At 54.9% G+C, this 21697-nt stretch overlaps 11 protein-coding genes across 11 annotated transcripts; 7 read left to right on the top strand and 4 right to left on the bottom strand.

Annotated features, from left to right (window-relative positions):
* Positions 1-158: 158 nt before the first annotated feature.
* On the top strand, positions 159-641 carry HMPREF1541_03832 (uncharacterized protein; the record flags this gene model as incomplete). Its single annotated transcript, XM_008718180.1, has 1 exon — positions 159-641. The coding sequence occupies one exon, from the start codon at positions 159-161 to the stop codon at positions 639-641; it is 483 nt and encodes a 160-aa protein (XP_008716402.1).
* Positions 642-1267: 626 nt separating this feature from the next.
* On the top strand, positions 1268-1756 carry HMPREF1541_03831 (uncharacterized protein; the record flags this gene model as incomplete). The annotated part of the gene is made up of 1 exon (XM_008718179.1): positions 1268-1756. One exon carries the CDS (start codon positions 1268-1270, stop codon positions 1754-1756), a length of 489 nt encoding a protein of 162 aa, XP_008716401.1.
* A 1158-nt stretch (positions 1757-2914) lies between these two features.
* HMPREF1541_03830 (uncharacterized protein) lies at positions 2915-3730 on the top strand (the record flags this gene model as incomplete). Its single annotated transcript, XM_008718178.1, has 1 exon — positions 2915-3730. The coding sequence occupies one exon, from the start codon at positions 2915-2917 to the stop codon at positions 3728-3730; it is 816 nt and encodes a 271-aa protein (XP_008716400.1).
* A 377-nt stretch (positions 3731-4107) lies between these two features.
* Positions 4108-5737, bottom strand: HMPREF1541_03829 (uncharacterized protein; the record flags this gene model as incomplete). Its single annotated transcript, XM_008718177.1, has 3 exons — positions 4108-4854; positions 4912-5453; positions 5509-5737. 3 exons carry the CDS (start codon positions 5735-5737, stop codon positions 4108-4110), a joined length of 1518 nt encoding a protein of 505 aa, XP_008716399.1.
* A 1038-nt stretch (positions 5738-6775) lies between these two features.
* Positions 6776-7728, top strand: HMPREF1541_03828 (uncharacterized protein; the record flags this gene model as incomplete). Its single annotated transcript, XM_008718176.1, has 2 exons — positions 6776-6849; positions 6900-7728. 2 exons carry the CDS (start codon positions 6776-6778, stop codon positions 7726-7728), a joined length of 903 nt encoding a protein of 300 aa, XP_008716398.1.
* Positions 7729-9457: 1729 nt separating this feature from the next.
* Positions 9458-11871, top strand: HMPREF1541_03827 (uncharacterized protein; the record flags this gene model as incomplete). The annotated part of the gene is made up of 3 exons (XM_008718175.1): positions 9458-9702; positions 9754-9902; positions 9956-11871. The coding sequence occupies 3 exons, from the start codon at positions 9458-9460 to the stop codon at positions 11869-11871; spliced, it is 2310 nt and encodes a 769-aa protein (XP_008716397.1).
* A 485-nt stretch (positions 11872-12356) lies between these two features.
* On the top strand, positions 12357-13664 carry HMPREF1541_03826 (uncharacterized protein; the record flags this gene model as incomplete). Its single annotated transcript, XM_008718174.1, has 2 exons — positions 12357-12690; positions 12748-13664. The coding sequence occupies 2 exons, from the start codon at positions 12357-12359 to the stop codon at positions 13662-13664; spliced, it is 1251 nt and encodes a 416-aa protein (XP_008716396.1).
* Positions 13665-13708: 44 nt separating this feature from the next.
* Positions 13709-14491, bottom strand: HMPREF1541_03825 (uncharacterized protein; the record flags this gene model as incomplete). The annotated part of the gene is made up of 1 exon (XM_008718173.1): positions 13709-14491. One exon carries the CDS (start codon positions 14489-14491, stop codon positions 13709-13711), a length of 783 nt encoding a protein of 260 aa, XP_008716395.1.
* Positions 14492-15092: 601 nt separating this feature from the next.
* On the top strand, positions 15093-16634 carry HMPREF1541_03824 (uncharacterized protein; the record flags this gene model as incomplete). The annotated part of the gene is made up of 1 exon (XM_008718172.1): positions 15093-16634. One exon carries the CDS (start codon positions 15093-15095, stop codon positions 16632-16634), a length of 1542 nt encoding a protein of 513 aa, XP_008716394.1.
* A 1640-nt stretch (positions 16635-18274) lies between these two features.
* On the bottom strand, positions 18275-19071 carry HMPREF1541_03823 (uncharacterized protein; the record flags this gene model as incomplete). Its single annotated transcript, XM_008718171.1, has 2 exons — positions 18275-18733; positions 19045-19071. 2 exons carry the CDS (start codon positions 19069-19071, stop codon positions 18275-18277), a joined length of 486 nt encoding a protein of 161 aa, XP_008716393.1.
* An 825-nt stretch (positions 19072-19896) lies between these two features.
* Positions 19897-21660, bottom strand: HMPREF1541_03822 (uncharacterized protein; the record flags this gene model as incomplete). Its single annotated transcript, XM_008718170.1, has 2 exons — positions 19897-20781; positions 20833-21660. 2 exons carry the CDS (start codon positions 21658-21660, stop codon positions 19897-19899), a joined length of 1713 nt encoding a protein of 570 aa, XP_008716392.1.
* Positions 21661-21697: the final 37 nt, after the last annotated feature.

Below are 21697 nucleotides of genomic sequence, written 5' to 3'. Positions count from 1 at the left end.
TAGTCATGAGCTTCTGAGACTATTTGACAACGACTACACGCCTCCAGTGAAGCTGTTCTCGCCCTTATACTGCCTCTCGAGCACGCCCGCGCCACATTCACGGAACTCACCAAGTAAAGAACGAAAACCCCCACAAGCATCCTTTCGACCCAGCAGCGATGGATTCAAGGACAGCAACCACCTCTCTCCAAGCCATCGGCATCACCTGTGCCCTGCTGCACTCCGGCATCTCCGCCGGCTCCTCGCTTTTGACGCTGCCAATCCTCCAACGTCTGCCCGCCGGGACAGCCCTCGATATCTGGACCGAGTTCTTCGATCGCGGCCTTGCGGTGGTGGTTCCGCTTGCCATCGCCTCCACCGTTGCGTCTGCCACCGCCGCCTACCTGACCCCTCCGAAACGCAATACCCTGGCGGCTGCCGGTGGTCTGGTTATTTCCACCTTGATCTGGACGGCACTCGTGATGGCGCCGGGGATTCAGAGGATGATCTTGCTGAACGACAGTGCGGCGGAGCTGGAGAAGGCGGCTGCTGGGGAAGTGCTGGCGCTGCTGAAAGCGTGGTCGTGGCAGAACATGGTGAGGTTTGCGCTGTCAGGGGCAGGAGGTGTGGTCGGGCTCTGGGCTTTGGTGCAGTCGGAGTAGAGGCACAGATCGCGCGCTAGTTGAATCGCCAACTGCGGGTGTTTCAGACTGTGGGGGTCGTCATTGGAATCTGAACAACCTTCTTAACCACGCGCCATCTCTTTTCTCCATCATCTCATCGTCACTTTGGCTGTCTCCAGCCACTTCAGGCCTGCGAACCTCGTCGATAATTCGGATAATCACGAAGGGTGAATCATTTGCGTTGCTTGGTCTGTCTTGTATTGAGGTTAGCCTTCTCGTAATCTTAGAAATCATCTCATTGGATCAGCAGATCAGAGAAGTAGTGCTCTGACTAGACTTGGTGACCCGCCGGCCGTCAGAGGGAAGCGGAGTCAGCAACCGCCACGCGAGTGACGCCCTATCAGCCTTATTTAGGCGGCGAGCCCACTAGGCAGCCAAGGCCGCCGCTCCGCACACGTCATCCCTATCCCCACTGGCGGTTGCCTTTTTATTCTTCAAGCGGCGCAACGACTACCCATCTGACCTACCTCTGCCCCATCCCGCTTCGGCTGTAACAACCAGGACTCTACTTAAAGACCCTACTACAGCTTGAGCCTACAGCCTTCGAAATCGAATCATCAAACTCAGATTGACCAACACAGAAGACTCACCCGTGCCAAACCAACATGACAGCCAACATCCCGCCCATCTCGCCCTCGCGCTTCGCCTTAGCGCTCCAAGACCTCCCGCTCGAGAACTTGTACGCCAAAGCGCGCGAGATCGACAATTCGATCGCGCATCTGCGGCGCTCGAACGCCCAGCTGCAGGAGTTCTCGGACAGCATCCGGAGCGACGAGACCATCAGCGGGGAAACGCGTGAGGAAGTCGGGGATCGGGAGTGTCTGGAAGCGATCAGGGAGAATGAGGAGGTGATTGAGCGGCAGAGGGAGCGGGTGGGGTTGTTGAAGGCGGAGGTGGAGAGGAGGGGTAGGACTTGGCATGGTGATGGGGAGGTGAATGGCGAGAGGGAGGCTGCTGAGGGAGGAAACGCCGGTAGAGCTGCCGCTGCGGGAACGGGTGGGAGATTGACGGATGAGGAGCTGAGGCGGAGGATGGAGGAGCAGATGGGGCGCGATGATGGGGATGATGGTGCCGGGGGTGGGATGCATCTATGAGCTCGAATCATGTGAATTTGGGGAGCGCTCCTGTTGATATCGGGCGTCATTCTTCTATGAGTGGGGAGAAGCCCACCTACTTGAGTGAGGGACCTCCGAGTCCAGGGTAACCTGTGGCATCCCACCGTCCGTCTCGGACCTTTGGTCACACTGCTACCAGCCCTGGAGCACATCAAATTCCAGCGGAATACCCGGCCCCTTGCTCAATACGTTGGCGGCAACGATACATGATCAAAAGATGACAGTGACTTCTCTGGAGCAGCTGGCAGGACCCGCGAAGAAGCCGTGGTCGCCTAAAAGGCCATCTGATTGTCCAACTGCGAAACAGCCTGACCCCCGCTGACCAATACGCCGGAGTTCGAGAAGCCCATGGAGTCGGAAGGGCCTGGGAAGTAGGTGTGATAGGCAAAGTCTGATGGACCGGATGCTGAGGTTGCTGGAGAGACCGAGGATGCTGAAGTTATCGAGAAACTCAAATTGACAGGCGTCTACATGTACTCAGTGGATGTCACTGTGTGCAACATGCCCGTGAACAGCGACTTTGGTCCCCTTGATACACTGGTGTTGAGTGCAAGAGTCCTGCTACTGGTTCTGCGCTTTCCCAACGAAAGATGCTTTTGTTCGCCAAATGAGCTGCCATCACGTCCTATCGTGCTTAGCTAAAGCCTTGAGAATATAGCGGTGATATTGAAAGCCCAAGTGTCTCGGAATATAAATCTCGGCGCTTGGCTGACCAGTCGGGCCCGAGCGTACTCTCTGAAGCTACCTTGTATACTCAACGGTTATGCCCATGCAGAGTCTGTGTAGATCCAAATAGCAGGCAACACTGTCTCGGTGCTCTTGCCTTGGAGGGCGAGTAGTGTTCGAGAAGCCTTAGCTACGTTTACCCCTCTTTCGGCCTAACATCGCAGCATCTTCCACACGAGATATGTGGTGCACAAAATCATGTACGATTTTTAGCGCGGACTTTGCGGGACGGAACTTACATATAACGACAAGTGGTCTCATCAATATCTTACTCCTCGGTATGTGTTGTTGAATTCTCCAGTAGCACCCTTGCGATCATTGTCGTGTACACAAAGCAACGATTGACTTGCCTGGCCATTGCCAAGATCAAGGAACCCGTATGACCACTGCAGCCTCGACAACAGTTCTACCATGTCATATCTCGAAACACCAGGGGCGAGCATATACCATGAAGTGGTCGGTGAGGGACCTCCGCTACTCTGCATCTCTGGTGCCAACGGTTCCTGTGAGCCCTGGCGCGGTTTCGCCCAGTGCTTGAAAGACCGATTTACCGTCATCATGTACGACCGTCGCGGGTTCTCGAGAAGCCAACTCAAAGGACGCCAGGAATACGACCGTCGCCTAGAGGTCGATAGCGACGATGCTGCCGCCCTCATCAAGCATATCTCTCCTGCTGGCACCGCCGCGGTCATCGGCAACAGCTCTGGAGCCATCGTGGCACTGAAGCTCCTTGCGGGGCATCCGGACGTTATTCAAACGTTGATCTCGTACGAGCCACCACTCGCCAGCGTCCTGCCTGACATGGACGCTTTATGGCAACAGCACGAAACCACCTACACCACCTACCGCCGCTTCGGCATCCCTCCCGCTTTGGAGCACTTTGCGAAATTGACACAGGCTGACCAGAAGCCGATACTTGCCATGCTTGAGAGCCGAGACAATCCGTTCCTGTTCTCCAACATGCAGCACTGGTTCGAGCGGGAGTTCATGTTCTACCCAAAGGCGGAATTTGATGTCCAGAATGAATTGGGACCACACAAAGGAAAGCTCGTGTTGGCCAACGGTGTACTCTCGCCAAAGGGTGCTTATCAGTATCGCGGGAATGTTGAGCTAGGGAAACTGCTTGGGCTGAAGGTAGTGGATGTGCCTGGTGAGCACGTCGGATATGCAACCCATGCTTCAGAGTTCTCAGAGAGGGTGGCTGAAATTCTTAACGCTCGGAGTTGATGTGTCTGTGCCCTTGAAACGAGTTTGGAACTATATCACTGATGCTGTCGCCGAAGTGTCCTTTTGCCGAAGATTGACGCCAGGTGAAAGGTATCGATCATGCCGGCGAAGTTCTCAAGGGCTTTCCAGACCAGTGACTAAAAATCCAAGGCATATTATGTATATCAAATCAGGCCCGAAAGACAAGGTGTAGCACTAGGCATTTGTTGTTAGGAATAGAAAGTTTTCAGCTCACACTTGGTACGCCCTGCGCCAAAAGTCCCTGTTTGCAAGAGCGCACGTCGTTCCGGTCCTGATCATGGTTCTCATTTGCTTGAAGTCTAATCGTATATCTAGATGTCGTATACTATGTCCAATCCTGCATACAGTTACGCTCCTCACTTAAAGACGATTCTTACTCCCTTGGAATCGGCATGTCCATGTGGAATGAAGAAGTCATGCGCGACCTCCGCGTCCCTGACTGTCGTCTCATACAACTCCATGTTGAACCTTCTAAAGACAGTCGCCAACGTCAAATAGATCTCCGCAGTCGCCAGGTTGATGCCGAGACACTGCCTGGTGCCCTTGCTGAAGGGCACCAGGTACTTCTCGGCCTTTTCCGGGCTGTCCAACCAACGATTAGGGTCGAACTTGTGTGGGTTAGGAAACTTGGAAGGATCGGTGTGTTGGATGATGGAGGTCATGGATACGGGCGTCCCGGCTGGAATTACCCACTCGTTGCACCGAAGTGGCTTGTCAGGAGAGATGCGTTGAAGTCGTCCTGAAACACCGTGGGAGAAGCGATGGCCTTCTTGAACCACCGCATGGAGATAAGGCAACTGTTCCAACTTCGCCAGTGGTGGTATAGAGTTTGGATCTGGAATAGCTTCCCTCAGCTCGGCTTTGAGCTTTGAATGAATTTCGCCGTCGGCTAAGATATAGTAAGATGTGGTCTTGAGGAAGAACGACGTTGTTTCTTGGCCGGCTGCAATCATAGTCTGACCCTCATCCACCAGGCGATGCAGAGTCTTTTCTTCAGCCGGAAGATCACCCTTGATCAACTCGTGGAAGATTGTCCGATGGGATGAGGGGAGCTTTTGCTCCGAGTCGGCCTGCATGAGGCCACTAATTTGTCGTGCCAGATCCTGTCCAGTGTCAGACACTGCTTTCTCAAAGCTCCGACGTTAATGGCCAGAACATACCTTTTGAAAGTTGATAAGGTGCATGACAGCTGGGTTCGCTCGTTCGACGATCCACTCTGGCGTGGCTTGCATGGCAGGAAATAGCCATTTGAATTGTTTGTTCATGTGCACGCTGGTAGTGCTGTCAACCATTGCCTGAGGCCACTCGAATCTCCAATTGGGATCCTCGATGCATCCATAAGATGTGTTGAACGAGTAGGTAGTGATAATGTCGGTTGTCAATGCTGCATAAGCTTGGAGCGCATCTACCGGCTCGCCAGTCTCGCGAAATCCCTCGAAACGCACAGACAGCTTTTCAATGAGTTCGCGAATGAGTGGCTCCATGCGAGTAATGGCCTGTTTGGAGAAGAAGGGGTTCAAAGCACTGCGACGGAGTCGATGGAGGTCATGAGACACGGTCCCAAAACCTGAGGAAGAATTGCCAAACATGTCGACGGACCACCACCATTTGTCGCGTTTCTGGCCTGGTCCGCTATACAGGACTTCATAGAAATCTGGATCGCGAACGTGAAGCTCGTACGGATTGATGCGTATAATTGGTCCTGTATAACTTAGCTTTGTGCATTATGTCGCCATTGTGCAAGGCGAACGCTCTACCGTATTGATCATGGAGTTCCGATATCTTGAAGCAGTATTGACCTCCGCGGACGACATCGTGATAGAATTCATACCAGAAAGACACAGCGGCGAGTTTCGGCCCCGGGAATCTGGCAATTGGACTGAAGTAAAGCCTATAAATCGCCAAGCAGGCAAGATACAACACGAAAGCACCCGCTCCCGCAGCAGCAACTTGGTACAGAGGCGGCGCTGACCCGAACGTAGCCATTTTGGCAGCTGCTTGGAGGAACGAGGCAGTGCGAGTACAAGGGAAAGGTCAATATCACGAAAGATCAGAAGAGCTGCAAGACACGAGTATTGCAACCTCACCCCTGTTGCAGCCACCATGGGTATGCACCTTGGACCCACAACAGGCTGCAGTCGCCACCCATCCAACTGAGTTGTGTCAGTCTAGGCTCAGTGGAAGAGAGTTTCCAGGCAAGCTCGGCTGCATGTAATTATGCATGATCCGGCGTAAAACTCCAGGCGCGGAAGTACTTGGAATGGCCCGGCATGCACGCGGCGGACGGTCCAGCGGACTAGGCCGTTACAGCTCAAAGTCACGGTTGACCTGGCGAACAGTGATGAAGGTGTTGGGATAGGAGGGAGGGTCAATTGCAGGGGCTCGATTGGCCCTAAAGCTAGCCACTACCGCGGCCCAATGATCCACGCCTGGGGCGTCTTCAAGGTCCCCCCCAATTCTGACATCCTGGCTTCCCGCTCCGGAGCCCAAAAACACCGAGACATCGTGGATAAGCGTAGGACTGAGGACGACTGATTAGCTCGTCAGATTCCTTCTCTTCTGCATGTCACCAAGGCCATCCTTCGAGGCCCCATCCGCGCGCGAATTTGCTTGTTGAGCGTTTCAAGAGTATTACACGCTGACGCATGCACTGAACTTCGGAATCGCGCAACGTTTGCGAATCAGAGGAGGCACTTGACTCCAGATCGTTACGCGGGTCAGCGTGCTCTACCCCAGTTCGTACGACATGTCAGCGTCGCCACGACCGAGCTCAAGCATAGCTTCATTCAGCGTTCTCAATGCCGACACACCTGCAACTTCGGCGGCGGCCAGTGTACGGCCCCAAATTCGCAATTCCAACGATGGCCACGTGGCTAATCAAGATTCTAGTGGATAGAGATAGACGATGATACCGATTCCGCCCATGGATCGGACGATCTGTAAGCTAATTTCGGCGCCCACGTTTTGCATTGGCAACCAAGCAATACTAATTCCGCAAACATCAGAGGTGACGAGACACAAACCATGACATCGTCCATCTTCAACTATCGTTGGGAAAATGGTCGTCGTTACCACGCCTATCGCGATGGAGAGTACTGGTACGCTTTGTATCCCCGAGGGCTGGGAAAACCTGTTTGACACGAAATAGGTGCCCGAATGACGAAGGCGCAAGCGAACAGCTCGATCTGGGCCACCATATCTATCTAATGCTTCTCGACAACAGACTATTTCTTGCTCCAATCAACCGGAACCCTCAAAGGGTGTTGGATATCGGCACGGGCACCGGCATATGGGCCATCGACTTTGCGGACCAATTTCCCAGCGCGCAGGTCATCGGCACCGACCTGTCGCCCATGCAGCCTCTATACGTCCCACCAAACCTACAATTCGAGATCGACGACGCCGCCGCCGACTGGACCTTTCCCAAGGAGTCTTTCGACTTCATCCACGTGCGCGGCCTCTTCGGCAGCCTCCGCGACTGGCCTGCGTTCTATCAGCAGGTGCTCGCGCATCTCAAACCCGGCGGGTGGTACGAGCAGCTCGAATGCTCCTGCTACTGCCACGCCGACGACGATACGACGCCTCCCGGCTCGCCGCTGGCGCGCTGGGGCCAGCTCTTCACCGAGGCCGGCAAACGATCGGGCAAGACACTAGACGTCATCGATCATCAGTACCAGTGGATCCAGGAAGCCGGATTCGAGCATGTCCGAGAACATCGCTTTAAAATGCCGGATGGGCCTTGGCCGTCGGCGAGGACGGAGGAGGGGAAGAAGCTGAAAGAGATCGGGAAGTGGAGGGTCCTGGAGATGGACGCCGGCGTCGAAGGCTGGGCCATGGCGCTGTTCACGAGGGTGCTGGGCATGTCGTATGAGGAGGTGCAGGTGTATCTGGCCCAGGTGCGCCGGGATTGGAGGGATAAGAGCGTGCATAGCTATACGCGCGTGAGCGTCGTTTACGGCAGGAAACCTTATGTGTAATGTGGACATGTGAGAGACACGAGATGATGGGCTGGCTCTCTGTGTGATGAAAGCCGGTGGCGGCGCACGTGTGGTGTCTTGACTATTTAACGAATGGCGTCTGGGTAGTGCTGGAAAAAGAGAAGGACAAAACGGCTCACGGAGGATTTTTGGATATATATTGAGCGATTTGCACTACCATGAGCGTGCTTGGGTGGATATGCTGTCTGGTTGCAAAGGGAAATGCTTCAAATTCGACTTGCAACCTGGAGACTGGGCCTTTCTCTGTCAACCATGTCTTCCTGTGACCACATCGGAAGGGGTCTGAGAGGTGTTTCTCAATGCGGATGTGATTATTATTGCTCGAAAGCTAGGCCATGGCCCATATTGGAGGAGATCTGGGGCTTAGCACCGAGGGTAAATAAACCGGTCTTCTTGAAAGAGACGAAAGGCTCAACACTCCCTCAGTCTCGTGCCTGCCATACCTTTTGTACAGCTTTGTGTATAACGCAGCCACGGCCTACACAGTTTGCCTCAAGGCTTTCTCGGGCGAGTGATGTTCGTACCACTCCAAGAGTTTGTCCGAGTATACTTGTTCAAAGATCGACTGGCAGGTCTCACACAGGATGGCTGGACGCCGAGGCTGTGCTCGTCTGAATCAATCTAAAACTCTGAGTGATGCAGCTTGGAGTAAGACGGAGGTGGGACGTAGACGGGAGCTGCTGCCGTTGACGAATGGATGCAAGTTTGCTTCGCGGGCGTCCGAATCGAGCCGAATGAGGTTGTGTTGGTCTAGACGAAGCGTCGAGCACCATCCGGTTGTCAGAGACTTTGGTGGGTATACAGCTGGTCAACGATGGCAAGGGCAGGAACCTCACTGCGCCATCAGTGTGCTAGTACGGAATGGACGCTGTCCAAAGCAAGCTGCCTGATAAGAGGAGTTGAGATGTTGGCAAAGATTCGGGTTTGAGCAGCGACGAGAGACCTCAAAGGGTCTTTGGGTTCCTGCCAAAAGTCCCTTTCTGCCCCATAGGCCTGAATTGCCCCGAGATTGTATTCCGCTGCTTAGAACCTTGGTCACTACGGTCCTTGCCAGAACGATAGGCAGCGCACTCCGTACTGAGGCCGACGCCGCGATGGACTAGATTTCCTACACGCGACGATCATTTGGTATGCGTCCTGGAATGTTTCATTCGTGGCTGCCATCATGAGGACTTGATACAGAGCGTCGCAACTGCGGTCAATCCCGTTGATCGTTGGGTATCTTGCTTAGTCATTGACCGCTCCGCTTCACACCTCTCGCCGAGAGGTGAGGTTCGACGTTCCATTAAAGCTCCCACTCCTTGGCCTAGGTCATAGTGCTACTGCGATGATGGAGGCAACATCGAAGCGTCAGCAGTACCAACACTATGGTGACAACTGTTGAGTCGCAAAAGCACGCTGCAAGGTACTACGACACGTGGAGTCGATGTAACACCGCCATTGGGGTAGCTTGGGGAAGCAGACCTGATGCAACAGCTACCGTAGATCTTGGTAACCCGGACCATGGTCTTTGAGAGCGCCCCAATCAGACTTCGATGCCTTGCAGCATGGCTTGCGAACTCGGAGTATGCTCTATCACCGATCTTGTTGTACTTGATGGTCATAAGACTGGCGGTACCGACCGGTCGATATCCCAGCTCAAGAGTACATCAAGTGTGCTCTGGGAAGGTGTCGAGTACCAAACGACCACAGATCGCCGTCGACTATGATGCTGTGGGTCAATATATGCCTGACGACCCTGTTGCTCTTTGCTCTGCCAAGTGACCAAGCTACCACTGCCGGCATCAAAGAATTGATCGCACGTCGCTTGCCGAACCATGTTGACAAAATCCAACTTCAGCTCATTGACGAGAAAGGCACAAACTGGACTCAGAATGACCAATACAGTGTGTCATCAGCATCCAGTGGTGCTATACTGGTTGAAGGCAACTCGGTGTCCGCCATAGCAGTCGGGTATGCCATGCTTGCCAACAGTTTAAATCTAGTAGACTGACCTGTTTTCAGCCTACGACGGTACCTTACCGAGAAAGCCAATGTGGACATTTACTGGTACATTGGGAGCCGGCTTCAGCTCGCTCCTACCGTCCTCCCCAATCTATCGGAGCCTTTGACCGGGTCCAGTGTTGTGCCATGGCGCTATCACTTCAATACAGGTGGGACAGTACAAAGCTTCGTCCATAAGCAGACACCGGCTCACCCTGCCTAGTGACATTTTCATACACCACACCATTCTGGTCTTGGGAAGACTGGGAGGCCCAGCTCGACTGGATGTCCTTACATGGCATCAACCTCCCCTTGGCATGGGTTGGACAGGAGAAGCTTTTGGCCGAAACATTCCGCTCCTTTGGCTTCAACGAGAGTGAGATATCTGACTACTTTAGTGGTCCAGCCTTTCAAGCCTGGAACCGTTTTGGCAACATCCAGAGCGATTGGGCTGGAGAGCTGCCCACATCCTGGATCGACGGGCAATTCGAACTGCAGAAGAAAATTGTCCAACGCATGATTGATCTAGGCATGACTCCAATCCTTCCAGCATTCACCGGCTTCGTACCAAGATCCATCACTCACGTCTATCCCAATGCCTCTGTGCTCATTGGCTCCGAGTGGGAGGACTTTTCCCCCGAATTCACAAACGTTACGTTCTTGAACCCGTCAGACAATCTCGAACTCTTCACGAGCCTCCAGGAAGACTTCATCGCCAGACAACGAGATGCCTATGGGAACGTAACGCACTATTACACCCTTGACCAGTACAACGAGAACGATCCCTCGTCCGGCGATCTCGACTTCCTCGGCAACCTCACACAAAACACGTGGCAGTCCCTCAAGGCAGCCGACCCTGATGCCATATGGGTGATGCAAGCTTGGCTGTTCCATGCCGCCGAAGACTTTTGGCACAACGACCGCATCGAGGCCTATCTTGGCGGCGTTCCGGATAGCGATATGCTAGTATTGGATCTGGCTTCAGACTCAAACCCACAATGGCAGCGTACAAACTCGTACTTTGGCAAGAACTGGATCTGGTGTCAACTCCACGACTATGGTGGGAATCTAGGACTGTACGGGCAGGTGATGAACCTTACCATCAACTCACTGGAAGCCTTGAGCAACTCCAGCTCGCTGGTTGGATTTGGTCTCTCAATGGAGGCTATGGAGGGCAACGAAATAGTATACGATCTACTATTGGACCAGGCGTGGTCGGACGAGCCAATTGACACCGACGTCTACTTCCATGACTGGGTCACGAGCCGTTATAACTCCGGCAATGAAAGCTTTCAAGTACCAGCCCCGTTATACGATGCATGGGATCGCATGCGCACAACGGTCTACAACAACACCAACGTTACGGCGGTCCCAAGTGTACAGAAATCGCTACTCGAGCTCTCGCCGAGGCTGAGTGGCATTTACAACAAGACCGCCAGACACGGCACCACTATTACCTACGATCCCGAGGTCCTCGTCGAGGCATGGGCACTACTGTACACTGCTGGGCAAGACGAGACCACACTCTGGGAAGACCCATCATACGCGTATGATGTGGTCGACATCTCGCGACAGATCCTCACCAACGAATTCACAGAGCTCTACCTGCAACTAGTGACCCTCTACAACTCGACCAGCTCTTCAGAACTCGACTCTGACAACTACACTCAATCAATCAATAACCTAGGCTCGACCATGCTCTCCCTTCTCTCATCACTCGACATCGTCCTCGACACCAACCGCCACTTCCGCCTTTCCACCTGGATCGCTGCGGCCCAACAGTGGGCCGACCCGGGCAACGAAAACGAAACAGCTTATTTCGAGTACAACGCCCGCAATCAAGTCACACTGTGGGGACCGACGGGCGAGATCAACGACTATGCCTCCCGGGTGTGGAGCGGGCTGGTTGCGTCGTACTATCTCCCTCGCTGGAACGAGTTTATGAACTACATCTCGACCCATGACAGGACCGAGTATAATCAGACGGAGCTGTCGGCGAATTTGCTAGGCTTCTCGGAGCAGTGGCAGTTGCAGACGACGCAGCCAGCACTCAATCAGACTGATAGTGGCGGGACTCGGCTTCGCGATGTGTTGGTGGGACTGGGAAACCAGTGGCCTGACTTGTTTGTTCTGCCCTGAAAGTGGACGGAAGTCCAGAGGAAATGCTAGTGACCGCATCCACTTTTATTGCTCTGCAATGCCCTAGACAGCAGGTATATGGCAATCAACCGATTCCCCCCTGCTGCCTCACATTGACTCGGAGCAGCATTCATGCAGCTTTATGTAAGCTCATCTACCACTTACGAATTCACTTTGACCCACCGAACGGAGCATTCAAGGAGGCCCACTTGGCTAAATCTCGGCTTTTGATTGGTCATGCCAACACGCATTTCCTAATACGGCAATAGGTCGACGTCTGCAAGCTGACTATCTCGTTCTATATCCAGCCATCGGTACCTTGCGGACAGCGTGCGGAGCATCGATGGCCCCTCCACACGGCCCTTCTCAAACACACCTACATGACAAAGAACTATAGGGACTATCCATGCTAAATACCCATGCCGATCACTTGCAGCGACCCTCGCTACCCAAAAGCTTTCGGATTACTTTACATTACTGCAGCCATGCCTTACATTCATTTTTTGCCGACCAAGAAACTCAAGGAGGCGATCACTAATCGTGAGCGGGAGCTCATATCCGCCGAAGCGAGGTCTCATGCAGCTACAATTGCTCATCGTCGGCGCACTAGCCCCGTAGGAGGCGGATGCGCATTGCGGACCAGCCATGCAATTGTGAAGAAGAAGAGGTTTTCGAAATCTCCAGTGCTACGCCAAGAGCCACAGAAGCAGCCCCAACGGCTTGTTGCTGGGTTGGCGTGGATCAAGACGGGAAAGCTCGATCCTTTTCTCCAGCTACCCTGCGAGCTGGGACCGCAGGATAGACGGCTCTTGTACTTTTGTAAGGGATGCGGCGCTCTTCACCTGATGTTGCATAATGGCTCACTCTTGCTTTCAGATCTTTCGTTTGCACCCGTCATGGAGTACGGATTGAAGGCCAATCCCGTCTTCTGTCCCGTGCGAGACTACGGCATTCCACAGATCTCTCGTGATCCAACGTTTCTGTCACTATACTTGCTGATAGCCGAGATGGCAACACGAGCGCCCATCACGGCCATATACGCACGCCGGGCCAGCATATACAATAGCCTTCGAAAGCTCATCGATGATCCGCATAGTGGGAACCTGGACACGACTCTGATATTGCTCGCCGGGACCGGATCCGCCGAGAATCGACTGGGAAACGTTGACCTAGCTCAGAAACACTATGCTGCAGCGATGCAACTAGTCAACATGCGCGGCGGCTTGAGGACTCTGCACCAGATGCCCTTCGTTGGAGGGTTGGGTATAGTGCGATGTTTTCTGCAGCAGGACATCTGCTTGTTCTCGGACTGGCATACAATGAGCCAAGCGCTGGACCGCATGACACTGACAAAAGGCAGCCGAATCGATTCTCGCCTGTGGAAGTACTTGAGCCGGCAAACCCAGCCCCGTCTTTGTCTGGCTAACCTGCATATGCTCAACATGGTTATGGCCAACGAGCCAGACGGCTTTCATGACGAGCTGCTGAGGCTCACGCTTGGGAGCGGAGATCGATTGACGCCATCAGCATTGCAGTTTATCATCTCCACGTGTGTCGCGAGGGTCGGTCGTTGGCATGGACTCCGGCCGGCACTCAGATCCTGGGAGACAATTGAATTTGTGGGACTGGTTGGTTATGCTGCGCCCGGGTGGCATCAGGCACTCGTAGAGACAATGTCTGGATGGCTGATGGGAGACGAGCCTTTGTCTGTCGATTGGCTGGCGCTCAAGCACAGTATTCAGTCAGGGTATGAGAGGGCGCAAAGCGAGGTTGGCAGCCCAGTTGAACCGTAAAGGCTACGGCATGACCGCACAACGAAAGCCGTGAATGCATGTCATCATCCCAACTTCTCCAGGACCTGCTTCCTTCTCCGATCCATCAATTCCTCTTGCACCTCCTCGAGCGTAGGCAGCCGCCAGCCGACCCCATCCCCGGCATCTCCTGGCAATGACTCCCACCCGTCATCGCCTCCCCCATCCTCGTCCGCCAGATTGCCTAATCTCTCAGCTGCCTCCTTCTCTTTCCTCCGCTCATACCGCACCAAACTCCCATCCTCCTCATCCAAGCCAAAGCCAAAATACGTCGCGTCCAGATTCCTGCGATCAATCTGCCTCTCCCTCTTCTTCGCCTCGCCTTCGTCCCCACTGCCCTCATCCCCGCCCCTGACCCTCCTTTTCGCCGCCCGCTCAAACATCTCCTTGACACCCGGCAACTCCCTCGCCCTCCCAAAATACCGATACCCCTTCCCGCCCCCCGCCCCCTCCACCTCCCTCCCCTGCTCATCGAAAACCGTTCCCCCACCCCCTCTCATATAGTTCGGCCCACCCAACTCCCTGATCCTCCGCTCCCACCCCCACTTCTCCTTCATCAACTTATTGATCTCGTCATTCAGATCGCGGATCTGGAAATCGCTCAGACTCTCGTCTTGGATCTTGGTAATTTTGCGCGACACGTCGCGCAGGATCTGGCCGCGGAATTTCTCGCAGGCGGGGATGGTGGCCACGGTGGAGGGCGCTTTGGGGCGGCGCGTGCCTGAGGTGGGGAGGAGGCCCGATTCCGCGGCTTGCGAGGCGCGGAAGCGGTAGAGCATCGACTGCGCTTTTTCCGAGTTGCGCGCCATGGTTGTGAGTGTGGGGGCGCCGGAGCGTGCGCGGTGTGTGGGCTTTGTTCGAAGGGAGTAGATTGGCTAAATTGATGCTTTGAAGGTTGTGACGGGTGAGGTGCGAAGGAGGCTCTGTTCAGGCGTGGTGTGGTCGCGGTGGAATTCGGGGGTATCGCAGACGCCTCTCGAGGGAGTTTGAAGTCTTCTGACAGAAGACAGAGAAGCGCTGAGGGTAGAAGGTGAGTGTGAGGGATGTGATGTAGGGACAGAGACGAGGTCCAGGATCCGAAAATGATCTGCCCGCGATGAATTTTTGTGGATCCCGAGCTGCGATGAACTTGACGTCGACATGCGCCTCGCTGCGGACAGCCCTGCTCTCGGATTTTCCATCTCAAGCTCTTCGCAACTCACATGTCACTACTGAGCCGCTTCAAACATTCTTGGACGAGAAGTTAGGAACCTACGACGCCCCAGCTATCTGTACGATGCGCTAAACCGCCGTCTCCAGCCACAGAGGCTGCGCCGTGATTTTTTCTCCTCTAACCCGCCGCGCCGAAACCCATCCCACAGCAGCGCTGTCCTTGCGCACGCGAATCCTGCGTACAGCTCCGCCCAAACCATGGCCCCCTCACTAATGCCACTACACACCTCGCAAACCGTCCAGTTCGCGCTCGCGGCCTCCATCGGCGCCATCACCGCCACGACGCTCATCTTCGGCTCGCTCGCCATCCGCCGCCGGATCGCGACCGAGGACCTCAAGGCCTCGATCCCGGAGCTCTCGGAGCAGCACCAGGCCCTGCCCCTGACGGATTTCGGTGGCGCCAAGCGAGCCAGCAAGGCCGCGGACCCGGAGGAGGCGCGGGCGGCGCGGATCGCAGCCAGGGCGAGGCGCGGCGAGTACGATGAGGCGCTGATACTGGAGCAGCTGGCGAGAAATCGGGTGTTTTTGGGGGATGAGGGGTTGGGGAAGCTGAGGGGCGCGTTTGTGGTGGTGGTGGGGTTGGGGGGCGTGGGGAGTCATTGTGTGGCGGCGTTGGCGAGGAGTGGGGTGGAGAGGATTCGGGTGGTGGATTTTGATCAGGTTACGCTGAGTAGTTTGAATCGGCATGCGTTGGCGACGGGGGCGGATGTCGGGAGTCCCAAGGTGCAGGTGGTGAGGAAGCGGTTGGAGGCCGTGGTGCCGTGGGTCAGGATTGATGCGCGGAACGAGCTGTTGAAGGGCGAGAATGTGGAGAGATTGTTGGGTCCGTGGGACGAACAGGTTCAGGACGGGGAGGAGGAGAAGAGGGTGGACTGGGTTGTGGATGCTATTGACAATATTGATACCAAGGTGGAGTTGCTGAAGTACTGTTACGGACGAGGGATCAAGGTCATCAGTGCTATGGGCGCGGGGATCAAGAGTGATCCCACCATGGTCTTGGTGGGGGACATCAGCACGAGCTTCGAGGATCCGCTCAGCCAGGCGACGAGGAGGAGACTACGGGTCATGGGCGTGAAGGAAGGTATCCCGGTGGTATTCTCAACAGAGAAGCCGGGCGAAGGCAAGGCTCAGTTGCAGCCTATCGCGGATAAAGAGGTGGAAAAGGGCGATGTGGGTGCTTTGGGAGTGCTCCCTGACTTCCGAGTGCGGATTCTACCTGTTCTGGGCACCATGCCGGCAGTCTTCGGCTACGCAGCAGCAAACCATGTCATTTGCAGTCTCGCAGGCTATCCGATGGACTATCGAGTCGGAGATCGAGGTCGAGACAAGATGTACGAGGGCATGCTTACGACGATGCAGGGCATGATGGGACGGCTTGTTCGACACGAAGGGGACAATGGTATTGGCTTACGCGTTCCTGTCAGCAAGGACGATGTTTCGTACTTGGTTGAGGAGGTATACCGCGGCAAGAGCGTTGTTTCAGGTCTCTCAACACGCTTGGCTCTGGTGCCGTGGAAGCTCCAGGGGGGTTTCATGCCGCATGTGAAGAACGAACACGGCCAGAAATATATCAAGTTGAAGTTGACGGATCTCGTGCTGATGACGAAGGAGGAGGGACAAAGGCATGAGAAGGAGGTCTTGATGGGTGGTCAAGATCCTGACACGTTCTACGACCGTGAGGTTCTCGATACGGTGAAGAGACGTCAGGAAGAGGAACGCCAGTTTGAGAAATACAGGTGATTGAGAGAGTCTCCTAGGAGAAAGCCTCGTGCTCTACAGCAGAGCATGGAGCGTGCCAACGAGATACCAGGCGGCATTCACGATCGACCGGCCAGGCCATTTCAACAACTCGTGCCCGGGGTTGGCCGCTTGTGGGTCGGGATGAGACCAAGTCTGCCCACAGGGATTGGGCATCGGCTGCCGACAGCATCAGTCAAGGTCACCGAAGTGTCCAGCCCAATCGACAATGTTGCGAGATGGCACAAGCCTTACAGATCCGCGTCAGAGGTGAATTACCAACCGGCGGGGGACGGTGTCCACTGATATGGAGAGTTCCTTCCGGAATACGCAGGCTATGCGTCGTGGCCATGCATTGTATACCTCACAGATCCCACTCCCGACACTTTCCGTACGAGCTCAAGGGGCATTCCGTGTCAGAAGACGCAGGCGGGGGTAGTCGCTGCCTGGCGACTGCAACCCACAAGGCAACAGGCACATGCCAAGATCAAGGCCCATCACCTGAAATGTTTCTCATGTTCAAGGCTTCAGAGAGCCAATGAATCAACGCACACCTGTGCATAACGACCGAAACGATACCTTTGCATCGTGGCTATGGTTGCTGTCTCGTATTACTACACTATGCTTTGGTGTCACTATTAGTCTGCTGCACAAGTTGCTCCGAGGCTGACTGAGTTACAAACTCATCAGGCTGCTGTACCACACACCTCCTGAGAGCACCACGCGTTCTTCTTCCTAGCTTTTCGATGTTTTGCTACAACACGGCTGGTGCTTCGACAGGTCAAAGCTCCTTCCATACTCCGCCCACCGCTGCTCGAATGATGGCCGCCGCCAATACTTCAATTCACCGAAATCCACTGTCGAGGTTCTACCACAGCCTCACCACACGCAAACATTCAGACAGCAGACGTGACCTATTGTTCTCGCTGCCCCTCGAGGTCCGTCGCATCATCTACGGCTACTGCTTCGCCGACAGCTGCATACGATGCTATCGTACGGCCTCGTCTCCACCATGACATACCCTTCAGCTAGGCCTTCTGTCGGCCACCCACTGAACAATCTCCTCTTCATCGACAAGGCCGTCTTCCTACTCATTGACATGGGCCTGTATGAGAAGCAAGATGCTGAAGAGGCAGGTACGGCCGTGGCGGCCACAGAAAACGCAGTCGCAGCCATTGATCCCGGAGTCGCTCAGCGGATTGTCTCCGTACGACAGGACTAGGCCTGTGACTGAACTACCATCACTAAAAGCGGAGACTGGCAATCGATCAGCAGCCACGAAGCCGCTGACAGGGTTTGGGATGCCGCGCTCGACGACCCACTCATAGAAATTGTGACCCGGGTCTAGGGTGTTGACACTCATGGCATCGCCCTCTTTATCAAAGATTCTGGCAGATAGTGGCCCCGTACGTAGTAGCCATGTCCGCTCACCGCGTACAGACCCTGGAAAATGGTTCTTGATACCTTCTTGTCGATACCGTTAGCCACAAAGAAAGCCGACAAGCCCCATCCTCAAAGGCCACTTATGGCGACACACTCAACTATTCAAGCATCTCAATATCCACTTTCCACCTGTGTCACGAAGGCATCGTGACCTCCTAAACCGACCCCTTGGTCCCCCGCTCTTGCTAACCCCCCCTCCCCTAAAGCTTCGCCCCCTCGACGCCCACCTCACTCTCATAGATGATCGTCTGCACGCCCGTCCTGACCGGCCCCGTCACCTTCTTCAACTCCAGATGCGCGGGACATTTTTTGTCGTAGAAATTCGCGTCCTCCCAGTTCGCGAAAATCGTCTGGCTCACGACCGTGAAGCCGTCGGAGATGGGGCTGTCGGTGTTGGAGACGCGGCGTGATTCGTTGCTGACGATGTAGGGGCGACCATCCTGTGTGGCGGGGGAAGGGGTCAGCCAGGGGACTTGTTGTGGTGGTGGTGGTGGTGGCGGTCTTGGGAGAGGGAGTGCGGGGGAGGAGGAGGAGTGCATGGCCAATTGATGTCTGGTATTGAGTACTGGTATGGGGTAGCTTACCTTCTTGGCGTTCTTCCTGAGGACGACGTAGGCGGCGAGGACGGAGTCGATGTGCTGCTCGGGGATCTTGAAGAGCTGGTATAGGGGTGAGACATGTTAGCTGGGCGTTTGAGGGGTTTTAGTGGGGCTCCCAAGAGACGAGTGCATGCTTCGTGTGCCTTACTCCCTAACATGGGTAGGGCGATGATGGTGATATTGCTCCTCTTACGAGCTCAAGACTTTCATGGGTGTTTCGTGCTGTGGTGACTTCGATTTGAGAGGGAACGCAGGTGGAAGAGTGGGCTGAGAGCGACGAGGAAATCAAGTATCCAAGGGTGCGCCGTAGGGATGGATGGTGCGCCTCGTGGTACCAACAGAGGCCGGAATACAAGACAGAAGAAACTCACAGTGATTCTCTTCACGTACTTGGGCATGGTGACGGCGCTGGTGGTCGCGAAGCTGCGTGCTGACGTTACGTATGCTGTCTGGAGCAGACGAGCGACGGGGCGCATTGGGCGGTTCTTGCACTCTGTGGCCTAAGTCTTGAGGTTTACGATTCTCCTGGACACAGGCAGAAGAGATAAGCTGGTAGAGTTCATTGTAAGAATCGGAAGAAGTTGGACTGGCGTTGCTGTGGATGGAGACGATTTTGGAGAAGCGGGTACTAAGCACGGCTAGGGAACGGGTGGAGACCGAGGGCAGTAGCCGATGAGACGACAGTTCGTACACTGTGTAATGCTGAGCACCGACAGAAGAGGACATGCTTGTTTCCAAAATACAGAAAGCATTAAACGGGTTACAGGGCTCGGATGGTACTTTCAGCTTCGTCCAAGTCTGGTTGATATCATGCTATGACGATTGGATCTCGAGGCGTCGAGCAGAGGTATGCTCACCCAAACAGCCTGTATCGCTACATCTCGTTATCCTCCCAAAACCCAACGGAATTACTGTACAACGCAAGGGGCAGCATTGGAGCCCTTCTCGATATATGTTCTGGATATGTAGGAAATTCGTAGGGTGTCTGGGAGATGTCGAATGCTCTCAATAGCATTGGCCGAGTAAAACACCCAGAGGTTTCGCCAGTGCGCCACGCTATGGTCGTGACTGATGCCGTATGAAATGATTCGCTGGAAAAGCAGGGTTGGGCGTTGTCAAAGGATCTTGACCAAGAAGACAGCCTCGATGGAAATCGCTATTGTACACGGTTGTCGGCGGGAGTGCTGCAAGAAAAGGCAGAGAATGCAGAACGCCGCGTCAGGCTACTTCCGTCGTACGTTGCCACGCTTGACCCATGTCGGTCGGCCATCTTCTCGCAATGGAGGCGCTCGAACGAGAGCTTCAAATTCGCCCTTCGCAACAAGGTCTTTCTTGATGCGTTCGAGGCGCTTCTGAAACACCATGGTTTTGTCCTTTCCGGGCCGAGCGTTCAAGACGGCTCGGGCGTCGTCCTTGAGACAGGCGCAGAGCTCGTTGGCTGACCACTCACGCTGAACAAAAGCTCGCAAATTGTTCTCCCGCAATGCGTTTGGCATAAGCTGACAGATCTCCCACATGGTGTAGTTGCCCGGTATCTCAGCATTGGGAGGAGGGTAGCCTGGAAATTCGATCTGTGCCTTAAAGGGCTGTTTGCGTGGATAGGTATTAGCGAGAGCACGATTTTTGGCATCGAGGGCGAGCGCGCTGGCGCTCGGACTAGCGCTGGCATTCGCAGTTGCGAGGCCACTAGCATGGGCGCTGGTATCTGGACTCGAAGACGCCTGAAGAAGAGTCGGCGACTTAGATGTGGAAGCAGCCTTCGGAGGAGGACGACCTTTGACCTTTTGACCGCGCCGGCTGGGCACGAAGTGGAGAGGCTGGCCATTGGCGCCAACAGGCGTCGCAAGGTGACCAAAATTGTGTGGCAGCATGTAATGACCGGGAGGAAATGGTGGCCCTTGCACTGCGATAGTATTGGGTGGAGGCACATTGCCGTTCTGACCAGTCTGGCTGCTTGCCGGATCATGGACGCCGTTGACAGGCACCACATCAGCTGGAGTTGATACGTACGCAGCCCCTGGAGAGAAGGTGTACGGGATTGAGTGGCTCGATTCCGAGGGATTCTGAGTATCCGGAATGTCATTTGCCGTGGTCGGAGCGGAGGAGAGCTTTATGAACGAGTCAGTAAGTATTGGCTAGATCAGAGCATCAGAACATACCTTGGTGGTGGGAAGAGGATGAAATTCTGCGCCACCACTGACAATTTGATCGCTAGTTTGGAAACTCGGAGGTGGAAGACTCGTGGCATCGCGAGGTCGAGGGCCTGTGGCAGATCGTGTGGCATTCACTGCCATGACCTGGGTATCAGTTGTGGCAGAAGTAGGTGAAGGGAAGGACTCAGAGCCTTCGATTGCATTTTCGAGGTCGGATTGAGTATCAATTGAGGCAGTCTCGGTCTTAGCAATGTCCTGCTTCAAGGCGACGACTTCCTCCTGCGGTTTAGGGGAGGAATCGGTACTGGCTTGATCGTCCTCAGCCTCGTCGACGATTTTCGAATGCTTCTTTGATTTGCGACCGACAGAGCGAAGGGGTCTGGTAGTAGGCGGAGTCGTATCGTCTTTGGGAGGCTTGGTGCGAGTGGAGCGACGAGGAGCGGGAGATGCCTCGTCAACTTTTTGACGCTTACTTGGCGGCCCATCAGCCGACACATCGGCAGCATCATCCATGTCGACGACAGCAGAGGGAGTGGCGGGAGGCTTGTTGGAGGAGCGGAGAGCAAGTTTGGTGTCCTTCTTTGGGAGATTGGAGTCTGACTTGGATTCACTGGCAGCCTTACGTTTGCTGGTGGGTTCAGAGGTTGCCCGGTCTTGGGAGCCCCGTGGAGTAGGCAGTGAATTGCGGGTGAGTTGCTTCCCCGCCTTGCTCGTGTTAGCAAGATCATTCCTGACGGCTTCGGCCGTGGGAGGGCTGATTTGAGTGGCAGCTCGTCGCATAGCATCGTTGAGGGCCGCAGCACGCGGAGTGGGAGCAATCTTGACGCGCCCCATACTGGCGGAAGCGCTTATTCTGGCGCGTGTAAGTCGA

This window comes from Cyphellophora europaea (genome assembly GCF_000365145.1).
Source record: "Cyphellophora europaea CBS 101466 unplaced genomic scaffold supercont1.3, whole genome shotgun sequence".
Lineage (NCBI taxonomy): Eukaryota > Fungi > Ascomycota > Eurotiomycetes > Chaetothyriales > Cyphellophoraceae > Cyphellophora > Cyphellophora europaea.
Note: the sequence above shows the minus strand (reverse complement) of the source record. Positions and strands in the feature narration are given on the sequence as shown.